The sequence below is a fragment of the Mirounga leonina genome, unplaced genomic scaffold, assembly GCF_011800145.1.
Source record: "Mirounga leonina isolate KUSES-001 unplaced genomic scaffold, KU_Mleo_1.0 Mir_366, whole genome shotgun sequence".
In the NCBI taxonomy this organism is placed as follows: Eukaryota; Metazoa; Chordata; class Mammalia; order Carnivora; family Phocidae; genus Mirounga; species Mirounga leonina.
The window spans coordinates 7,368,684-7,389,832 of record NW_023270709.1 but is presented as its reverse complement, the minus strand read 5'-3'; the positions used below and the strand labels follow the sequence as shown (position 1 = coordinate 7,389,832).

At 48.6% G+C, this 21,149-nt stretch overlaps 2 protein-coding genes across 2 annotated transcripts in view; one reads left to right on the top strand and one right to left on the bottom strand.

The window, feature by feature from the left end:
• The window catches only part of LYRM4 (LYR motif containing 4), a 277,622-nt gene that overhangs the window by 171,871 nt on the left and 84,602 nt on the right, over positions 1-21,149 (top strand). The gene's annotated exons all lie outside the window — the stretch shown is intronic.
• PPP1R3G (protein phosphatase 1 regulatory subunit 3G) lies at positions 9,593-12,010 on the bottom strand. The gene has a single exon (XM_035030782.1). It carries the CDS (start codon positions 11,149-11,151, stop codon positions 10,195-10,197), a length of 957 nt encoding a protein of 318 aa, XP_034886673.1. The 5' UTR covers positions 11,152-12,010; the 3' UTR covers positions 9,593-10,194.

Below are 21,149 nucleotides of genomic sequence, written 5' to 3'. Positions count from 1 at the left end.
TGCCAGTCCCCCAGAAGAAGTAGGTAACTGAAACTTTGATGACAGGAGGTAGGAAGAAGAGGGAGATCGACCTCTTGTCCTGATAAGAGGTCTAGATGTGTAGGCTACACCTAGCAGGTCACTGTGGGCAGCAGTGAGGAGGGCACAAGAGCCCACCAGTGAGGGAGACCAGGCGTGGAGACACAGTGTTTCCCCTCCCCAGTCCCCAGCAGCTAGTTGTGAGGATGGAGTGAACTAATCCTGGCACGTGGCTTCACATCCCATGGGAATCTAACCAAATCAAAATTGGCCATTCTCTACAGCAAGAGAGAGACACAGTTGACAAGTTAGGACACCACTGACAAGTTCTGCCCACAGCTGCCCTTGAGGGGTGCATATCTCAGGGAGATGTGGGATGGGACGTGGGCACCTGTAACCTTCTCGCTTGTTCCGCCCACCCTGCTTCAGATGGCTGTGAAGATCTCCATGTGCTGGCCATGACGGCCATGTGCATTGTTCACAGGTTTTACTACTACGAACAACGCTGCTATTAACTTTCTTGGACGTGCCTCTTGGTGCCCATAGTATACACTTCTGTACGTCTGTGGAACTTCCGGTCGGGGGGTTATGTGTGTATTCCGCTTTAGCAGATACGGCCGAACAGGTTTGCAATGGGACAGGCCCACTCCTGGGATGTCTAGACATACATGCATGTGGGAACAGGGGTGACGTAAAGGGGCTGAGACGCAGCTGTCTGCTGTGGGAGGCGGCAGCTTTTGTCCAAAGCCCTCCGCCACGAGGAAGGATCGTCTGAGGGGAGCAGAGACAGAGCCACCAAGGCCTACCAGCCCTCCCCTACCAGACGCTCAGGCAGTACCAACTCCAGGGATTCTGAGGGTCCGATTTTTTTGAGGAAAACATTTCTTCATGTGCGTGGAGCTGGCTAGGGTTTGTAGAAGAAAGGAAGATGAGAGCATGAGTGCAGAGAATGTGCCTGTAGACATAGATTTGGAGTTGTCTACAAAAAGGCCCCACTTTCCTGAATGCAGGCTCCCTGAGAGCCACGTCCCCTGTGTGTCCCCACGTATCCCAATGCCACGGCTCTGCCGGCCACATGGGAAGCGCTCCGTCACCTCTTGCTGCAAGAATGGATAGATTTCTGATGAGGTGACTGAGGGAAGGGCGTGGCCACTGCAGGAGGCACCTGGCTGGCTCAGTCGTAGGGCATGCAACTCTTGCTCTCCGGGTCGTGAGTTCAGGTCCCATGCTGGGTGAGGAGCCAACTCTAAAAAAAAAAAAAAAGAATCATACATAGTCTTCTCCCTGTGGAATTTACAACATCTTTATAAGAGAAAAAAGAGTTACAGGTGGATTTCTGGAGGACTGTGTGGCAGACAGAAGGAGAATCAGTCCCAGAGGGACTGACAAGGAACAGCTTGGAGGGAAAGGAGGCAAATCAGAAGAGGGTGGTCACAAAAATCAAAACGCGTCCAAAAGAATGGATTTTCAACAATATCAACCAGTACTCAACAAACAGGAAGCCCTCCAAGAGTAGTTTCTTGACATAGGGTGGATAATCTTTGAAGAAACGGTCCCAAGGAAATGCAAAGATCTAAGTCAGATGAACGTAGGTACATTGTGTATGTTCTAACCACATACATACACAATACACATCCCATCACGTGAATACCAGGAAACAAATGGCATGTTCCGTTCGTGCAGCAACAAGAACAGTTTGGTTAGTGCCTTGGCAGCCACTGATATGTCGCCCAAGTTGGAAGTTTCATTTATTCTTGCTACATTCGGATGAAGAGAGACAACATCTATCGTCAGAGTGAAATCCGTGGAACCACCTGGCTGAGATCAAAGGGAAAAGAGAAAGATGCTGAGAACCAGCTGTCTGCTTGGTACGTCATAAGTAATTTCCCTTTGTGCTCCCAACAACCTAGTTAGGCGGGAGTTCCTACCCCTATTTTGCAAACGTGCAAACTCACGCTCGCAGGTTAAGGGACCCGTTGGAAAGCACACAGAGAGCTGAGCTGGAGAAAGACCTGCGTGTCTTTCCCACATCACGCCTCCAACCCTGACATCTAAGTGTTCACCACTAGCATGGCACCTGACAGTGCTTTATTTATTTATTCATGAGAGTCAGAGAGAGAGAGAGAGAGAGGGAGAAGCAGGCTTCCCACTGAGCAGAGAGCCCGATGCGGGGCTTGATCCCAGGACCCCGGGATCATGACCTGAGCCGAAGGCAGATGCTTTACCGACTGAGCCACCCAGGTGCCCAATGAAACTTTATTTATTTATTATTTTTTTATAAAGATTTTATTTATTATTTGACAGAGAGAGAATGAGAGAGAGAGAGAGCACATGGGGGGGGGAGGGTCAGAGGGAGAAGCAGACTCCCTGCCGAGCAGGGAGCCCGATGCGGGACTCGATCCGGGGACTCCAGGATCATGACCCGAGCCGAAGGCAGTCGCTTTACCGACTGAGCCACCCCGGCGCCCCAAACTCAGAGTTCTCCAACCTCTGCAGTGAGGGTTTAGGCCAGACAATTACTTGGGGGTGGGGATCGCTGTCCTGTGCCTTGTAGGAGGTTCAGCAGCACGCCAGCATCCCCCGCCCCAGCTGTGACCACCAAAAATGTGCCCAGACTCCGTGATGGCTTTTAAAGTACCAAACTGCTGTACATTCCTTATTCAAAATACGACGTTGGGTTTGGCCTTTTTTAGACGTAATGCATATAGAAAAATAACCACAGCAAACAAAGTTTTGTTTTGTTTTTTTTAAATCCTCAGAATTTCAAAGACATTTTCAAACCACAAAAATAGAACTATCCTTTAAAAAAATCTTGGAGAAAGATGAAGGCTGCGTTTTGACTACATCTTCTCTGTTTAAATAAACACTAACAAAAATCACATTCACAGAAACCTGTTACTCATCCCAAACATCCCACTGGGCACATTTCTCAAGCAAATCTTAAAACAGAGACTGATGAGGTTATTTCCTCTCACATTATTAGAAAGAACTGTAAAAAAAAAAAAAAAAAAAAAAATCCTACAGAATCACGTAACAATCTCCTGTCTGAAATAGTGGCCCATTCTTGCATCTGCCGCCTGGCTAATAAAGGAGCATTTGGCCCCATCTGGCTTCTGCTCAGGAGGGCAGACCCTGGCCAATCAAAGTTGACGGTTGTTTTTGCTCCAGCTCTGAGAACCAGCCCCTGCCCCCAGACAGGGCTGGGAATCTCACCAACTTCCTTTGGCAGGTCAGAGCCCTCCACAGGCAGTATCCCTAGAAAGCTCGGGGCCCCCGGACACACGCCTAGTTAGGCTCCATTGCATTTTAGGCTCTGGAGAAATGACTGGGGTGGGTCAGCGACATCCCAGTGGCAGTCAGCCTTAACAGCATCTGGCTCTGGGCTGACACACGAAAACCCAAGTCCATCTTTACTCACGGAGGGAGCCTTTGCACACCAACCTCTGCGATCACATGATGGATCACGTACCACAGGCCTCTGCCATTGCCTCTTACGTATAAGCCTGCAGAGAATGTTGCTGAATCATTTTAGAAACCCTTGGCTGCCACATTATGATCTGGACAGTGAAGACTCCATTTGTAAGATCTTCTGAACCAGCTGGAGGTGGCAGAGTCAAAAGCCAAGCCTCAAAAAGCTATGCCTTCCACCTCGCAGTGGCCATCAGCTCACTTCTGCCCGCGCCAGGGCCTGCAGGGGCTGGGAGAGGACGAGCCGTGGTCCAAGCCCGAGACCCAAGACGGGAGCCTCATCCCCTTCACCTTCTCTCAGCTCTAGGCAGTGGTAGGTAGTGCCGGGCAGGACAGCCCTGAGCCTCAGAACTCAATGCTTCTACAACTTTTTTTTTTTTTTTAAAGATTTTATTCATTTGACAGAAAGAGAGAGAGCACAAGCAGGGGGAGCGGCCAGCAGAGGGAGAAGCAGACTCCCCGCTGAGCAGGGAGCCCGACGCAGGGCTCGATCCCAGGACCCCGGGATCATGACCTGAGCTGAAGGCAGATGCTTAGCCAACGGAGCCACCCAGGCACCCCCTTCATAACCCATTTTGAAGCTGTTGTTTCCTCTGCCAGAAAACTAGTGTCTCCGGGCATGTTGCACCAATACATAAACTCATTTTTAATGACTTCATGGTAAATAGCAAAGTCCAAAATAACATGGGATCTAGGAACAGAAGCAACCTGTAGTTCAGATTTGGGGAAATGGGGGACAAAGGGGTTACTCACAAATCTTTCTAAAGAGGTACTCTTATTACTGTTATTTATTTATTTTTGCAAAAGAACATGTTATGTATTTCACTGTTAAGCACTTGTTTGCGACTTAACATCCGTTTATTTCCACAATTATCCATTTAATATCAATGTATGGATATCTCAGGGACCTTCAAACTCAATTTAATGTATAGACAGGGACCTTCAAACTCAATTTAATGTATAGACAATTTAATGTATAGACATGTTTTAGGATCATAATCCTAAAACAATAGACCTCGCTAATCTTGGGGTCTGCACTTAATTGTGATATGGGTGACACCACAGCTTTGGGATTTCTGGCTAAAAAATGTAACCTCAAAAGCAACACGCCTGGGCACCTGAGAGGCTCAGTTGACTAAGCGTCTGCCTTTGGCTCAGGTCATGATTTCGGGGTACTGAGATTGGGCCCTGCCTTGGAGGCTCAGCAACATGCCTGAAATCTGTGCCTAAAAACACAATTGCTCCTTAAGCAGACAGGAATATGCAAATGGAATGCTCTGGACTATTTCAAGTCTTTCTGAATATAAACTCACATTTCTTTAGGTGTTAGTTAGGAAAAAAACCTAACTCTCTGCAAGAACTCGTAACCTGTTTCACTACACTAGAACAGCCTCCTGACAACAAGGATGTTTTACCGAAAGATGTCGAGGAAGGAACAGAAAGGACATGTCCTCTAGAGAGCACTGCAAGGTGTCCCCTCGAAAGACTATTAGTTTCCCGCGACCATAAACTCCTCGTCTGCTGGAGTGGATGCTTCCTCAACATTACATGCGTGTAGCTATTTACAGAAAAGCCATCTGTAGGATATGCTCATGAATTTTTCAACTTGGAGATTAAATGTTTCAAGCTTAGTTCTCAAAATCTACCTGTTTTCAATCTTTACTCAATTCAGATTTTCAGACAGACTTTCCCATTTCAGGATAACATTAGGATGCTGTTGACTCTCCTCGGGAAATGACCTCAGGTAACACGTTTCAAAGGACCTGAGCAATGCCAACAATAAGAATGGGATGAGTAAATACAATCATGGAGAAATTATACTGGTCTAATTTCTCTAAATGTCTGTAAGGGAGTCTAAAATACCTTTGCTTTACCAGAGATGTTTGTAGATATGTAGATTTCCCAGTTGAACCGGCTCTGAACTCACGACTTAAACTCTTCTATTAGATTCACTGGCAAATCTCAGCGGCACATCTTAAAAGTAAGCCCTTGATCTTTGCCATCTTAAAAACCGATATTCAGCTGAAATGTGACTCTGTTCTCTCCTTGCCAAAATTTGTCCCCGAAGAGACGGCCAAGGTCAAAGAACTAGACTCCACAAAATGCAAATACAAAGTCTATCCAAAAGATTAAAAGAAAATGTAAATCCGAATGAGCCTAAAGTTATGTAGCACTCCAACAACCAGCCCTTGGAGGATTTGAGGACCATTTAGGGCTGCCTTCTGGTAGTCTCCCCGATTCGCTAAAGGGAGTCCAGAGAGGAACATGGAAACACAGCAGGTCACCTGATGGAATGTGTCTATTATGTAGTCGGGAAGAGAAACCCGGGTTGGCCTCTCCCAGCGGGTTTCAGGCTCCGCCTGCTTATCTACAGGATAGCCAGGACCGCTCGGCAGAGGGAAAGCCGGGGTCACTGGGCTGAACCAGGGCTGTCAGTTTCCACCCTGCTCCCAGCCCTTTACCCCTGTCGCCGCACCGAGCACATCCCCGATCTCTGGAAGACCGTCCTGGCCCTGGTTTCATGGGGATTGGCTGGGCAGAGGCTGGGCTGCGAACAGCTCACTGTTTGTCAGCGTTGCTTTATTAAGTTACCACACATCATGGGGCTGTCTTTAACCTACAAACCTGTACTCCATTGTGTGAGTCAAAAATACACGTTCGATTCAGTTCCATGATGCCAAAGAAAAAGGGAAGCATCCCATTTCCTCTCGAAGGCTGTTCCTTGCACTCCTGACAAAGCGCATGTGATGCAGATCACAATACTCCAAGCCACACGCTCCTAAGAAACACGACTGAGGGAGAAAATGGAAAAACTTGGCCTACTAAAATATGCACACCTGCCGTGCCAGAAAGCAGCAATATGGGGAACTCGTGAAATAACGTACAGAGTCCAACACGACAACTCCCCAAAATGAAATGCGCAGACGGCTCTGCTTTGCTGTGAGCGGACAGGTGAACAGACTCCAGAACCATAATGTCACCAGGGGAGACCTCAGTCCGGGTCAGGGCAGAAGGAAGGGCACAGCAGATGAGGCCATGGTCAGCTTGAAAGCCGCCTAAGCACCTGACCCAGGAGAAAGTTCCCCCGCCCCTGCAGCTAAGGTTCTCCGATGATAACTGCCCCACCCCCATGCGCTGCAGGAAAGCTGCCCCGGGAACAGAGGTGCCTCAGCGTCCCCCAGAGCTCAGTGGGCTCCCAGCCCCCAGCGCCCACTCCCTGGAGCAGGATCCTGGCCTCCCTAAGTGAAGTCTTCATAAACCTGGGGATTGTAAGGGGGAAACTCTGTTCCGTACAGACTGTCACGTTCCCGGCCACTGTTTCTGAAACTCTTCAGATAAAGACACAGACTTCATTCAACATTCCCTGACCCGGTGACCCAGGGACTCACTTGCCCATAAAGAAGAAGCTGGAATCTCTCTGGTGGAGGTCAGCATCACTAAATGAGCTGAGCAGAAGTGAGTTTTGATCATTAGAGCTGGGCAAGGTATTTCAGCGATTACGTTTCAACCAGACTGACCCCTACTGCCTCAAGTTGAGGTAAATATTCCTGCCAAAAACCAACAACTGAATGTGGGGATTTTGCTTTGGGGGATGAGCGTGTGAGTTTTCATACCATTCAGGAAATATGTTCTTAAATACTTCCTTAGTCTGGTCAGTATTGCCCCTTCCTCTGAAACCGCCTTTTCAAAAACAAAACCTACTTAACTTCCTTAAGTTTCTTCACAACATGCTCGTTATCAGTCTAGGATGAAAAGATGGCATTTTATAAAATAAAATTGGCATTTACAAGATTGCCCAGTACTTCGAAAGGCTATCACCACATTTACACAGACTGGGCTGTTCCAAGTCTTTCACAAAAGTCTGAACCTCAGAAAAGCTATTCTCCATGATTTGGGAGACAGCAAAGCTAGACTGATTTCCTTACCTAAAAGCCAGGTTTGACATTCGTTATATTGTGAACTAAGTACTTCTAAAATTAGTTGCTTGAATTCCAAAATATACTTTTGGAAGTCAATAATGGTTTGTTGTTTTGTTTTTTTTTTTAAGAATAGACAGTTTGCTCTTCATACCTCTTTAGAACCCATTTCTTATTTTATTCCAGATTTGAAGGGTTACCATTTTAAAGAGTGCCAGACAAAGGGATCTCTATTTTAATCTTGATATTGGGCTCCTAATTTCATCCTTGTGTAATTTTTAAAAATCCCAAACAATCCAAAATAATGCGTAATTATCATAGGAACTGGCATTTCAAACTGTGCTGTAGGCTATATACACTATCAATACTTTTCAACTAAAACGTGTTCCTAAACACATAAGAAAAATACAAAAGATATTTATCTAAGTGTTATTATGCAATAATGCACTCTTTAAAAAGAAATATAGTATACAAGATCCAAAAAGGGACATTGCTTATTTTTATAACAGAAAAATGATGTAATTCTAATGATTGCTTATTTTTATTGTTATAAAGTTTTTTTTATAACTAGATGTGAATTAAGGGTTATTATTTCATAGGCGTGGCTATTTTTTAGTCTGCTTTACTCCAAATGTAAATTATAATTTATTAGTTTCTGATGGCTTTCCACTAATAATTATTTAAACATTTTTCCCAGGATCAATGAATTACCTCTGGCAAACACTGTTATAGTCAAAAGGGATGTCTCCAAACCAGAAGCTAAATTAAATACTGCTATGGCTTCTCATGTTGAAGCATGGAAGTATCTGGCAGTTTTTGTAGCTTGATGTCAATTCAGATGGATGCTATATTTCAGCTGTACTGATTTATTATTATTTCTTAGATGAAAGAGGACAAGTAGATTCCCCTGTGTAGTAATAATTGTACATTTGGTGTGTTAGTGTTTATTCTAACCAAGATTACTGAAAGTAACGTAAGCAGTATTACCTCTAAACGAAAGAGGTTACTTTCAAGTGGCAAACCTTACTAAAAGTTTAGCTGCTTTATTAAGTGTAACTCTCAGCATGTAGTGTTAAAAAATAGTTCTCTAGAACAGGAGTTGGCAAACTTTCTCTAAAGGACCAGATAGTAAATAGTTTAGCTTTTGCCATATGGTCTTTGTTGCATCTACTCAACTTTGCTCTTGTAGCAGGAAAGCAGTCAGAGATGATATGTAAATGAATGTGCATGGCTTGCGTTCCAATAAAACTTTATTTCTGGACACTGGAATTTGAATTTCATACAGTTCTAATGTGTCGCAAAACAGTATTCTTCTCTTGAGTTTGTCCAACTGTTTAAAAAATGTAAGAATCATTCTCAGCTCTCAGGGCCTATAAGAACAGATTTCAGGCTGAATTAGGCCCATGGGCTGTGGAATGCCTACCTTCGTTCCCATAAAGCAACAGTAGAAACCATCCTGCCTTAAAGATTACCATTGCAAAATGAACTGATTGTACTAGTCATGTGCCGGAAAATATAAAATCGAAAGAAAGACAAATTACCAAAAGATGAGCAAGGCGTGGCTAAAAATCAGGCCCTCACCCAGGATGCTCACCTGTCCTGCTCATGCAAGGCCACTTCATCCTGGCATCCACGGCCATCAGCAGGTGAGTGAAGAAGGCCAGCCTGCAGAGCACCCATCTGGTTCTGAGCAGCACATACTTGCTGGGCATGCTTCATCCTCTGTCAGATCATCACTACCCACTGTGGCTCCGAGGGGGGACAGAAAGACTCCTGTCCCTCCCTCCTCCCCCCCATCACACAGCCCCTGACAGTCAAGCTTCTCTGACTGCTAAAGACCCAGAGAAGTCTAGCAGCTAAGCTATTCTGTGCTCTGCCTACACAAAGGGGGTTGAGGGTCAGCGACCCTGCAGCTTACAGCAAACCGACCAGACTACTCTGGTGTGTCAATTCACCAAGCACCTTATTTTGACAGCGAACAGAAGCCTTCTAAAAGAACATTTTTGCCCAGAATGGGAAATCTGGGCCTCTCCACTTCAGAGAGGAAAGACTGAAGAAAGGAAACTTGGAAATACTGTTGTTTAATTATTGTTAAAGGGCCAGCATGATCAGCTGAGGAAGATCCCCTGACTATCAAGACCTCCCAAACTCCCCAGGAGCTGAAATAGAAAGTACAGCGTGAAAGGGTGTGCAAGTGGCCTTTATTTTTTAAAAGACGTGTGTACACAAAGGGCCAAGTAAATAACGTCCAGTCTGTGCAAACATCTCCCAGATCCCAGTTAAGAGAAAAGGACAGCCCATCCAAGGCCCCACCGGTTTTCATCGAGAAACGGGCCGCTGTGTGAAGGCCCGGGCGCACCCCCACGGTCCGGCGCCTTCTCTCCGCACGACGTGGCGGGATGCCTTTCCTTTCCCTGAGACCCGAGGCGTCTGCAGCAAGCTGCAAAGGCTAAAACACGATGTCTGTAGTTGAAAACAAATCCCAAGGTCTTACAGCTGTGCACAGGGGTCAGGACCTTTTTCTTGAAGGCGGCTACGGCTCGGAGTCAAGAATTTCTTCGCATTCTGGCGCAGGGCGAGAATTCTAGAGGCAGCCGAGGGAGGCCTAAGCGAGGCGAAAACGGGCCGGGCAGCTTCGGTGCTTTGCCCGGGCTCACGACGCTTGCTCGAAGGATCCGTCCTGGTGCGAGTTTACAGCTTTCCTTCTCCGGTGGACGGTGCTCAGGAAGACGTCCCCGCAGGTCACCCGGCAACTGTGCGGCGGCGCGGGGCCTGGGGCCGGGCCTCGGGCTCAGAGCGCGTCGGAAGGGCGCACGTAGCGCAGCGTGTAGTTGGCCCCCGCGTTGTTGTCCCAGTACTCGCCCTTGGCGCAGCGGTAGCAGACGGCGAAGTGCACCGCGGCGCCCGGCGCGTCCGCGTCTTCCCCCTCCTGGGGCTGCAGACCCGGCGGCAGGTACAGCGAGAAGTGGAAGCGCTCGGCGCCCGGCTCCTCCTCGGCGTCCCCGGGCCCCCCCGACGACGCCTCTGGCGGCTGTGGCTCCGCCGGCTCGGGCTGCAGCTCGGCCGCCACGTCCAGGAAGGAGCGCCACTCGGTGAAGGTGTAGCGCACCGCCACGGCTCTCGGCCCCGGGCAGCCCAGCACCCGGCCGGAGCCCGTGACCTCTGCGCCCGAGGGCGCCGAGCACTGCACGCGCTCCAAGCACACGCGCTGCCGCCGCAGCCGCTCGGCGGCGGCGCTCGGCCCGGGAAGCTCGAAAAGAGGCCGAAGCCGGGGAGGTGGCGCGGAGAGGGGCGCGGCCGCTGCCGCCGCGGCCAGGAGGCCGGGGAGCTGCTCTAGGTCTTGGGCGCGCAGGGGGAAGCTGCGGAGGCGGGAGAGCACGGCGGGAGGCACCTGCGGCTCCTCGGCCTCGCTGAAGTGCTTCACGCTGGCCAGGCTCAGCCCCAGCGCGTCCGCGAACTGCACCCGCTTCTTGCACTTGGCGCAGCAGCCGCCGGCGCTGTGCGGCGCGCCCTCGGCCCCTTCGCCGCCCTCGGGGCCCAGCCCCAGGCCAAACCGCTGTCGCTGCTGCAGCAACTTGGCGGCCTCCAAGATCGGGTCCGCGGGCAGGGAGAAGGAACGCGGGAGGCGGCGGCGGCACTCCCACGCCTCCTCCTGCTCCCGGGGGGCAGCCTCTTCCTCCGCGGGCAAGGGCTCAGCGTCGGGGCTCGGGGCCTCCGATGTGCCGCCGCCGTCCCCGCCACTCTCCATGCGGAGGACCCCCGGGGCGGGCAGCCCCTCGGCTGGCGGGGGCTCGCCAAAGAGCGCGGGTCCCTGCTTCTCCGAACTTAGCGTCCCCTGGGGCTCCGTGACCCCGCCGGGCCCCGGCTCGCGTCCCCCACCCCCGGCTCAGGGCTCCTCTGGAGACTCAACACCGTGGGTCTTTGCAGGAGCGTTCAGAGCCCGCCCCGGACCGAGAGGAGAAGGCAGTTCCACCGCGGAGCCTCGGGTTTTAGCGGCGGCGGCCCTGGACGGAGTGGGAGGAGGATGCGGGCGTGGGGCCGGCTCGGGGGGTTGAACCTGCCCGCAGCCGGGGAGGGCCCGGGGCGGGGAGGCGCGGGCCGTGGGAACACCGGGGAGCGGGGCGGCGCGGGCCAGGGCGACTGGGCGGGCTTGCCGAAGGCTCGGGCAGAAGGGGAGAGACGGCTTTCTGGAAGTCGGGGCCTCCCTCTGCCCGCCCCGGCGGGGCCCGCGTCTGTCCTGCCTCCGGAGCTCCTGGGGTGCACTGGCGCTCAGCTCTCGTGCACCCGGGCGCGAACTGCCTTCTGCCCGTACAGTCAGCCCCCAGGTCCTGGCGGGTCTGCCCTCCGGCGGGTCGCAGAGCGGTGTCCTCCCGCTGTCGCAGCGGCCCAGGAAGTCCCCGGCCAGGCGCGCAATTAAGGAAGCTCGCCTGCGGGGGAGCCGGGAGGCGGCCGGCCGCGGATGCGAGCGCCGAGCGCCTCCGTCGCTTTCTCTTCCTTCCTCGCAAACTTCAGGGCGCCCGGGCTCCAGTCCCGCTCTCCAGCCGGCCCCGGCCCGGCGCGCTCGCCTCGGCGCTCCGGCAGTGGCGGCGCCCGGGGGGCCGGGGCCGAGTCCGGGGCGGGGACGGTGCCGGGCGGCGCGGAGTGGACGCGGCCCCGCGCCGACAGCTGCCGGAGGCCATTAGCGCGGGGCCCGGGAGCACGTCCCCGCCCCTCCCCGCCCCCCCGCCCGGTCCCGCCCGCCGCGCTCGGGGCCCGAGGACTGGGGGCCCCGCGGGACCGACGCCGCGCCGCGCTCTCCGCCGCCCCGAGGGTCCTGGCGCGCGCTGGGGCTGCGCTGCGAGGCGGCCGACCTGCGGCTCTGCGGACGGAGCGCGGGGCCCCGGGCGCCGGGGGGACTTTCGATAGTGGGATTTTGTGGTTGATTTTGTCTGGTTTTGATGATCTCGTGATCCCCCTTTTCAGGCCGACTTTGCCCTGGCCGGAGTTAGTGGTTCTCAAACATGAGCGCGCGTCAGTGTCACCTGGAGGGGTTGTGAAACCGGTCCGGGGCCCCACGCTGGTTCGGTATTTCTAACAAGGGCGTACTGATGCTGGGCTCTAGGTCTGTATTTTGGGGAACTACGTATAAACCTGTGTGGACGTGTGGAGTTACTTGTGAAAAAAGCTAGGGATTCTAGCTTTTTTAGACATAGATCAGTATAAGCATACATCTGGTGTTTCAGGGCAAAAAAAAAAGAAAGTAAGAAACGGAAAGCCAAATTACCCAGTAAGGTCATTTAACTGAGGCATTGTAACTAAAATACCTTATGGTCTGGCAGAATTTAAAGGGGAATTAAGAGGGGCCAGTGCCTTAGGCATTTTGGTGAGGGGGCAAGCAGAAGGTGATGAGTAGAGTCATATTAATAGCTCATATTCATGGAGCACCCAGCCATCAACAGTGCTGGCTTGAACTGACTCCTCTTGCATGATCTTATTCTCAGACCGTTTCTACTCTACAAATGGGACATAAAGGCATAGAAAGATTGTTCACGACCCAGGCCTCACAACTGGGTGTGGTGGATTTGCACCCAGGTGATTAAGAGCGAAGATTTCTCCCATTGGTAGGAAGCCAGGGCTGGGGATGGTGTTCATGAGGTAGGGGCTCTGCTGTCCTCTTGCTGGGATGGTAGGTCCTACTGTACCCAATACAGAATACTATAATTACATGTCAACTTGGGAGCTTACAAGAGGAACCAGATACTTCTGGTGTTCCTTCTGGAACAACTCCAAGATTTGAGGAAGAAGACATTATTTTTACATTTAGGTAAACATTTATATATTAGGGAGGTAAGCACAAATTTTGCAAATTATTTGGAAGATAAAATAAGATTTCAAAGAGATTTTGAGGTTGTGCCGATCCTCTCAGGGCATGTGCCCACTGCAGGACTGGGACTGGAGAAGGTGAGAAGCCTAAGGAGTGGGACTTAAGGAGGCATCATTCTCAGGGTTGTGCAGGGCCCTGGGTCCAGCCCTGTTACTCTTCTCTTTGGTGAAAATGTTAGAGGACTCCACCCTCGTGGAGCTCTCTATATATTGGAGGAGACCAACATTAACCAAAAATCCACATGAGCAAATACAGACTCAGCCACTCTAGCAGATGCTATGAAGGATGCAACCTGGCCAGGGAAGCCAGGGAGGCCTCCAGGAGGAAGGTGAGTGGGCCTACAAAGAACAATTCAACCCATACAAGGCCCCACGTGGGAAGGAGTATGGGTCATAGGGAGAGACTGAAAGAAGCCTGTGTAGCCCAAGGGCCGGGGGCTGAGGATGCAGGGGTAGGAAGGGGCCAGCCACTCAGGGCCTTGAGCAACGAGAAACCATTGGAGTATTTTGTTTTTTGTTTTGTTTTGTTTAAGATTTTATTTATTTATTTGACAGACAGAGACATAGCGAGAGAGGGAACACAAGCAGGGGGAATGAGAGAGGGAGAAGCAGGCTTCCAGCTGAGCAGGGAGCCCGATGTGGGGCTCGATCCCACGACCCTGGGATTGTGACCTGAGCCGGAGGCAGACGCTTAATGACTGAGCCACCCAGGCGCCCCCCTCCCATTGGAATATTTTGAATCATAGGTGTGACTAACCAGATTTAAGTTTTGAAAGCTCCTTCTGGAAGCAGGATGAAGAGCAGATTGTGGGGGATAGAGGCAATGTAGGTGAATCTGTTAGGAAACTCTCAGTATCTTTCAGGTGAAAGGTGATCACACCTAGGTCAAGAGTAGTGGTGATGGTGGTTGAGAGCTATTTAGGTGTGAGACCAGCATGACGTGCTTATGGACCCATAGAGGGGAAGCGGGGGAGGGCTGGAGGTGCCTTGAGGATTTGGACATGAGCGGTTACTAGAGGCAGTCATACTCCCTGGGGGCAGGGACCATCAAGAAAAGGAATGGAGGGAGGGCAAGATCATGAATCCCATTTTGGGCATTTTGAGCTTAATAGATTCTCTGTTCTTTCTGACACCAATTCTCTGACACCACCTGGGTATCCAGCAATTGAAGTCTGATTGTAACTACCCGGAGGTAGTATCAGATCCTGCAGGGTAAAGGGCTCATTCCTGTGAGAGAGCCCCCTTTTGGATGCCAGCTGCACATGGGGTGCCCAGGCCACCACACTTTGGGCCAGCCAAGTACACATTTGGGGGTTCCCACAATTCCCCCTTTCAGGTTCAGTAATCCACCAGAATGGTTCACAGAACTCAGGTCACGGGGATAAGAATGTGCTATCGCAAATATGCCGCTTCGTCATAAGGATTATTTTGAGAAAGCAATTAAAGACAGCCAGCTCAAGATCTTTGTCCTCCCACTTTTTGCCTAAAAGCAGGGCCTAATTTTCCCTTTGTAAAAGTAACATAATAACTATCCACTTCTAAATGTGTTTCCCTCTCTTAATCACCAGAAATGACCCTGGAGATGATGCTGACTTAAGTCTGCATAAACTTACTAAACCTTATAACCTACATAAACCTGACTAAATGACCTTTATCTTCCATTCGTTTCCCCCTTATATTTACCTTCCCACTATTACTGCCCCTAGAAGCCCAAGCACCTTTTCCTTTGTCACTTTTCCACAATTTATCACCCTTTGCTAAGATGGGATATAAGCTCCTTGGCCTAACAGCTTTTAGGGGGTTTCACTTCTCTCTAGTGAAGTGCCCATGTGCATATGAGATAAACCTTTTTTACTCCTAATCTGTCTTGAAGCGCTGTTACTCTTCTCTTTGGTGAAAATGTGAGAGGACTCCACCCTCATGGAGCTCTCGATATATTGGAGACCAACATTAACCAAAAAGCATACATCCAGTATTTAAGCATACATCCAGTATTTCAGGAAAAAAAAAAAAAAAAAGAAAGTAAGAAAAGGAAAGCCAAATTACCCAGTAAGGTCATTTAACTGAACCTAAGAGGACAGAGGAAAAGTGTTTCCTCCCCAACACAGGAAAACACTTTATTTGCATTTACCAGTTTATCCAGCTGTGTAAAGGATACAACTCAGGAACAATGAAATGAAAAAGATGTGAGGAGAGGAGTTCAGAGCTTCCAAGCCCTCTGCAGGTACACCACCCTCCCAGTACGTCAATGTGTTCACCAACCAGGAAGCTCTCTGAAGCTTATTGTTCAAGAGCTTTCATAGAGCTCAATCTGCAGCCCCCTCCTCCACCCTGGGCTACCCTGAGGCCATCTAGGGGCCCTACCCTAAGTCATCTCATTAACATAAATAGGTGTGATCGAAAGGGGCTCATAACTTAAGGCACTCCCATCACTCAGGAAATTTCCAGCGTTGTAGGCCTTCTGTGCCAGGACTGGGGACAAAGGCCAAACACATATTTTTATTACACCACAGAAGGATATACAGGTCTAGAGCTGAGAAAAGGACAAGGGCCCAGGACTGAGCTCTTAGCAACTAGGGCATTGAAAGGCCAGAAGGAAAAGGATGAGCCTGCAGAGGGATAGAGAATGAGCAGGGCTGGAGGAATGAGGAGAGTTCTGTTCCTCGGATGCCACGGGAAGACTTCAGAAGCAGGAGAGGTCAGCATTCCACTTGGGGCTCACAGGGGCTTTGGGGTCCTCTCCCTTGTCTCCTGAAAGAGGTGGACCCAGTAGGGGATCTGGGTGCCTGAAGTCAGTCATTAAATGATGCAGCATGCAAAATAACTTCAAAATGTCATCCACCCCACTGAAATGTGTTTAGTCCAACTTCAAACATCATGTGCCTCAGCTGCTAAAATGTTTACTCCAGGCATTCAGAGTCTCCTAGCTTTACCATCATTTCTGGTTACCTACTGCTGCATAGCAAACCACCCCCAGACATAACTGCTTATTAAAATAACAACAGCATTTATTTTCTGCGTGAATCTGCAAGGTGGGCGGGGCTCCGGTTGTGGCTGCTTGGAGGTTGGGGAGGGGATCCACTGATGCTTGGGCTGGAAGATCGGACCGCCGGGCTATCCACTGGCAGTCCTCAGGCATCTCTGTGTGATCTCCAGCACAGTGGCTTCAGGGCTGGTCTGGTAACCTGTTTGCTCAGAAAGAAAGAGAGAGCGAGACGGAGATGCTGCATGACTTTATGGTCTAGTCCAGAAGCCTCCCGGTGTCTCTTCTGCTACATTGTCTTCCTCAGAAGTGAGTCACGAGTGCCAACATGTTCAAAGAGACAGGAATTAGATTCCCTTTGATGGAAGAGTGTCCAAGAAATTGCAGGTGTGTCTTAAAACCATCAAACTATCATAGAGCAGGACAAATTAGAAAGGACTCGAGAATTCAGCTAGCTTAAAACTCTCATTTTTCGGATGAGCAAGCTGACACTCAAAGAGGGAGGGTTGTTCAAACTTTTCACTCAAGGCAAGAATTGAGCTGGAATAAGAACAGTCTTTTGATTCTTAGTCTTTGAGACCATGCCTCAGAATCGCATCTTTTTTTTCTTAAAATAACACCATTCCTTGATGACCATTGGTTTCCTTTTTTGATGGTTAGACAGTTGGGTAAATAAAGCTGATATTATTTACTTAACATGAAACTATGGAGGTGATCAGAACCCCAAAATATGCTACCTTGGCATTGTCTTGGTCTGTTTGGGATGGTATAATGAAAAAACATAGACTGGATGGCTTATGAGCAGTGAACTACTTCCCACAGTTCCAGAGGCTAGGAAGTCCAAGATCAAGGCAGATTTGGTGCCTGGTGAGAACCTGCTTCCCAGACAGCTGTCTTTTCACTAGGTCCTCACGTGGTGGAAGGGGTTCACATGGTGGAGGGGCCAAGGGGGCTTTCTTGAGTCCCTCTCATAAAGGCACTAATCCCATTCCTAAGGGCCCCACCCTCATGATCCAATGATCCCCCAAGCCCCCACCTCCTAATACCTTCACACTGGTGTTTAGATTTCAACATATGAACTTTGAGGGGACACAAGCATGCAGACCATAGCAGGCACATTGATTATTTTGAAGTGAGGACAACTGAGAGACCGCAGATACAGGAAGGGCTCTCTGCCCTCCTCCTTTCTACCTAAAAGCAGGGCATCATTTCCTGCATCAGGAAAAAGAAAATATTCTTATCACCTGAGACAGAGTTGACACCAAGATGAATGTGGACAAACAAACCTACTAAACTAACTCTTAGCTTCCATTAGCTTCCCCCGTGTATTTCTGAGTCACTTTCCCACAGTTTATTACCCTTAGCCCAGACCCCTTTTTCCTCTGTCTTGCCACGTCACCCCATCCCCCCGCCCCGCCCCACTGATTATCATTCTTTGTTAGAGTGGTACATAAGCTCTCAGGCCTGTTTATTCCAGTCTTCATTTCTTAACACGTGAAGACCTCCACGTACACACAAAACTGCTAACATGAAATCAACTTTTTATGCTTTTCTCTTGTAAATTTGTCTTTTTGTCAGTTTAATTCTTAGGCCCAAACACAGAATCTAAGCGGATAGAGACACCATATATAATATGTTAAAGTATTTCAAAAATACTTACTTTTTAAAGTATTTTAAAAGAGCAGAAGCATTTTAGAAACATTTCCCCTAACTCTTCCTTAGCTTTTTTGAAGGAGATTGGATTGATTAAGGTAAAGTCACAGTGATTTTTCAGCCATGGAACTTCACAGAAAAATGCAGCCATGGAAACTTAAATGCAGCCATGGAAACTTCATAGAAAAATGTCCTCTAGCTTGAGAGGATCAAATTTTGTAGTGCCTTAGGCCACTTTTGTCAGCACAACTGAAATATGGCGTTGGAATGAACCTGTAATAAATTTGAAAAAAACATTACCCTGCTCACCTGGTTCATTTTTCTTTCTTATGTGGGCCTTTTAACAGAGAGTCAAGGAACTCTAAGAGGTCTTAGTATACAGCTGACTCGCTTCAAAAGTGGAGAAAATAAAGCCAAGCGAGATCATAATGATTTGCCTAACCAAAGCCATTAACCAATCTTCTGCTACCCAGAAGATTGAGGGCTGGAATGATCTCTAATACAGCTAGCCCTTGCTCATCACCGTGTGTTAAAATCTACCAGCATCACATATCCTCACACTGCTCATGGGGATGGTTACTGTTACACCTAGTATGGAGTCATGGGGGCCTACAAAGTTTTTTTTGTTTTTTTTTTTAAAGATTTTATTTATTTATTTGAGAGAGAATGAGCGAGAGCACATGAGAGGGGGGAGGGTCAGAGGGAGAAGCAGACTCCCTGTCAAGCAGGGAGCCCGATGCGGGACTCGATCCAGGGACTCCAGGATCATGACCTGAGCCGAAGGCAGTCGCTTAACCAACTGAGCCACCCAGGCGCCCAGGGGCCTACAAAGTTTTAATGAATCACTCTAGTTATCCAGGGTGGAATCTGCCGAGCCAGGATTTGGATTCCCATGGGCAGGTCACAGCGCCCTGTCTGAACCCCACTGCAGCCCTCTCTGGGATCCCGCTGGAGACAAGTCATGTTGCTTTTGGCTCAAACAAACAAACAAAAAACCCCAAAAATCAAGTCAAAAGGGGCCTTCCCATGTTCCTACAACCAAGGGATGAGGAGTTAACAAGATAGCCTTAAGGACGGATTTTTCTATTTTTATTCTTAATTTCTTTGGTTTCTGTCTTTCAATGAGTTTTATTCATGTTTTCTGATCATCAAGATTTTAACATGATTTGCATAATATGTTCTAAGTGTAATTTGTAAGTTTCCTAGAGCTGACTGGCTTAATACCCAACCAATTTTTTTTCTGAAATTAACGGTCATTTAAATATTACATTTTAAAGATTTTATTTTTATTTATTTGAGAGAGAGAGAGAGAGAGCAAATGAAAGAGCACAGTTGGGGGGGAGAAGCAGACTCCCCGCTGAGCAGGAAGCCCAACTTGGGGCTCGATCCCAGGACCTTGGGAGCATGACCTGTCCTGGGATCATGACCTGAGCTGAAGGCAGATGCTTTATCAACTGAGCCACCCAGCCTCCCCTAAACATTACATTTTAAAGAGCCCATTAGAATTGAGTTGACTTTCTATCTATTAACACTTCAAGTTTCATTTAACTTTTTATTCTCATATCAATTTTCTGTCACGTTTAAGTCATTTTACTTATATTTAGTGACTTTTCTCACTTGACTTTGAATGAGTGTAAATACCAGTCTGATCACAAGCATAAACAAATATGTAAAAACTTAAAGTTCTTGGTATATGTGACACAACTCTGAGTAAACCTACGAAACTAGGAGCGCAAGACTGATACCAATCTACTGAAGTAGTAGCATGGCTGCACAGAGCCTCTGTCAGCTTCTAGAAGGAGGCCCTTCATTTGCCCTCTCAACCTTCTTGTCCAGAGCCTGCCTGCTTTCTCCCCTCTGTGTGTGAGGCAGAACTGAAAGTTTTGGGAAACAACTGGGTTTGACATCTTTCTTTGAAGGGAGGAGGGATGGAAGCCACATGTCTTGCCTTCTCACTACATGACAGAGATTTGGTCTCCTAATAGGGTCCATGACAGCCTGTGAGGGAGTGGAGTGGGCATGTGGCTGGCGAGCTCCACACACACCCCTCTTCCTCCTTTCTGGCAGGTATCCCACACACGTCTTTCCCCTACTCCCCTCCACAGTAGCATTTGTCTGATCTCAGAGGAACCCCCATCCTGACCATGACTGGTTCAGGAATGAGCAAGTGATCCTGCGCAGTAAGTTGTGAGGGGGACGTCTGAAAGGAAGCTTCCAAGGGATGTTTCCTTCTTCCCAAGAGAGAGCAAGAGATGATGCAGTCTCACTTAATCCCCCGGGCCCACAGTAGTCATAACTACCTTGCTACAGTCAGAGGTGAGGTGCTAACTGAGCATGGGAAATGGAAAGTTGACATGAGCTGCTAAGTTGATGCTTCTCAGTGGGAAGGCTATTGGCTTTGTGAGTAGGGCAAGTCTTTGCTGTGACCATCTGTAGCAAACATTTTAAGATCTTTAACATCCATGAGCCCTACCCTCAAAATGCACTGGCAACCCCAGGAATGTGACAACCATAAAATCCATACTCTTGTTTCCAAACCTCCCTCCCCCATTGAGAATCATGATACTCTGTCTTTGGACCTCCGATCATACAACCTTTTGATTTAAACCAGTTTAATTGAGCTTTCTGCTGGTTGCAGCTCAGGGTCTCCTAATAGGAAGGAATTATTATAGTAATTTTGAAAGAAAGAATAAATGAGCCTCAAAGAGGTCAATGAATGTGCCCAAGGATATCAACGAGCAGGTGGCAGAGCCAGCATTTGGCTCTAGATCTAACTTCAAAGCTTGGCTACTTCGTCCCTATTTGCTTTCTCTCCAGGCACATGGAAGTTACTCTGAACCTTACTATTCTGTTTTCTCTTTCCCATCAGTTTCCTCCAAAAGAACAAATGTTGTTAGTTTGTTCAGTGGAAAAATATGAACAAACAAAAACAAACAAGCAAAAAAAATGAAGGACAGAAGTTTTATGTGGAAAAAATTAATGTATGCACAACACATATCTGTTTGTTTATGCATGGTGTATTTCTGGAAAAATCCTATTATAGGGGTTGCCTCTAGGGAGTGGAGCTGAGGGACTGGGGCTATGAGGTGGGAGGAAAACTTACTTTCATTGTAGATCCTTTCTACTGTTTGAATTCTTTGTCTTGTGTAAGTATCTTTTCATTTTATTAAATAGTAAAAATTTTAAAGCACTTATAGATAAATTTTATATTACATATATTTTGCCATATCTTAAAAATATAAAAAAAA

What these genes read in the sequence shown, in the direction of transcription:
- PPP1R3G (XM_035030782.1), bottom strand. Translation starts at nt 11,151, where the DNA reads ATGGAGAGTGGCGGGGACGGCGGCGGCACATCGGAGGCCCCGAGCCCC.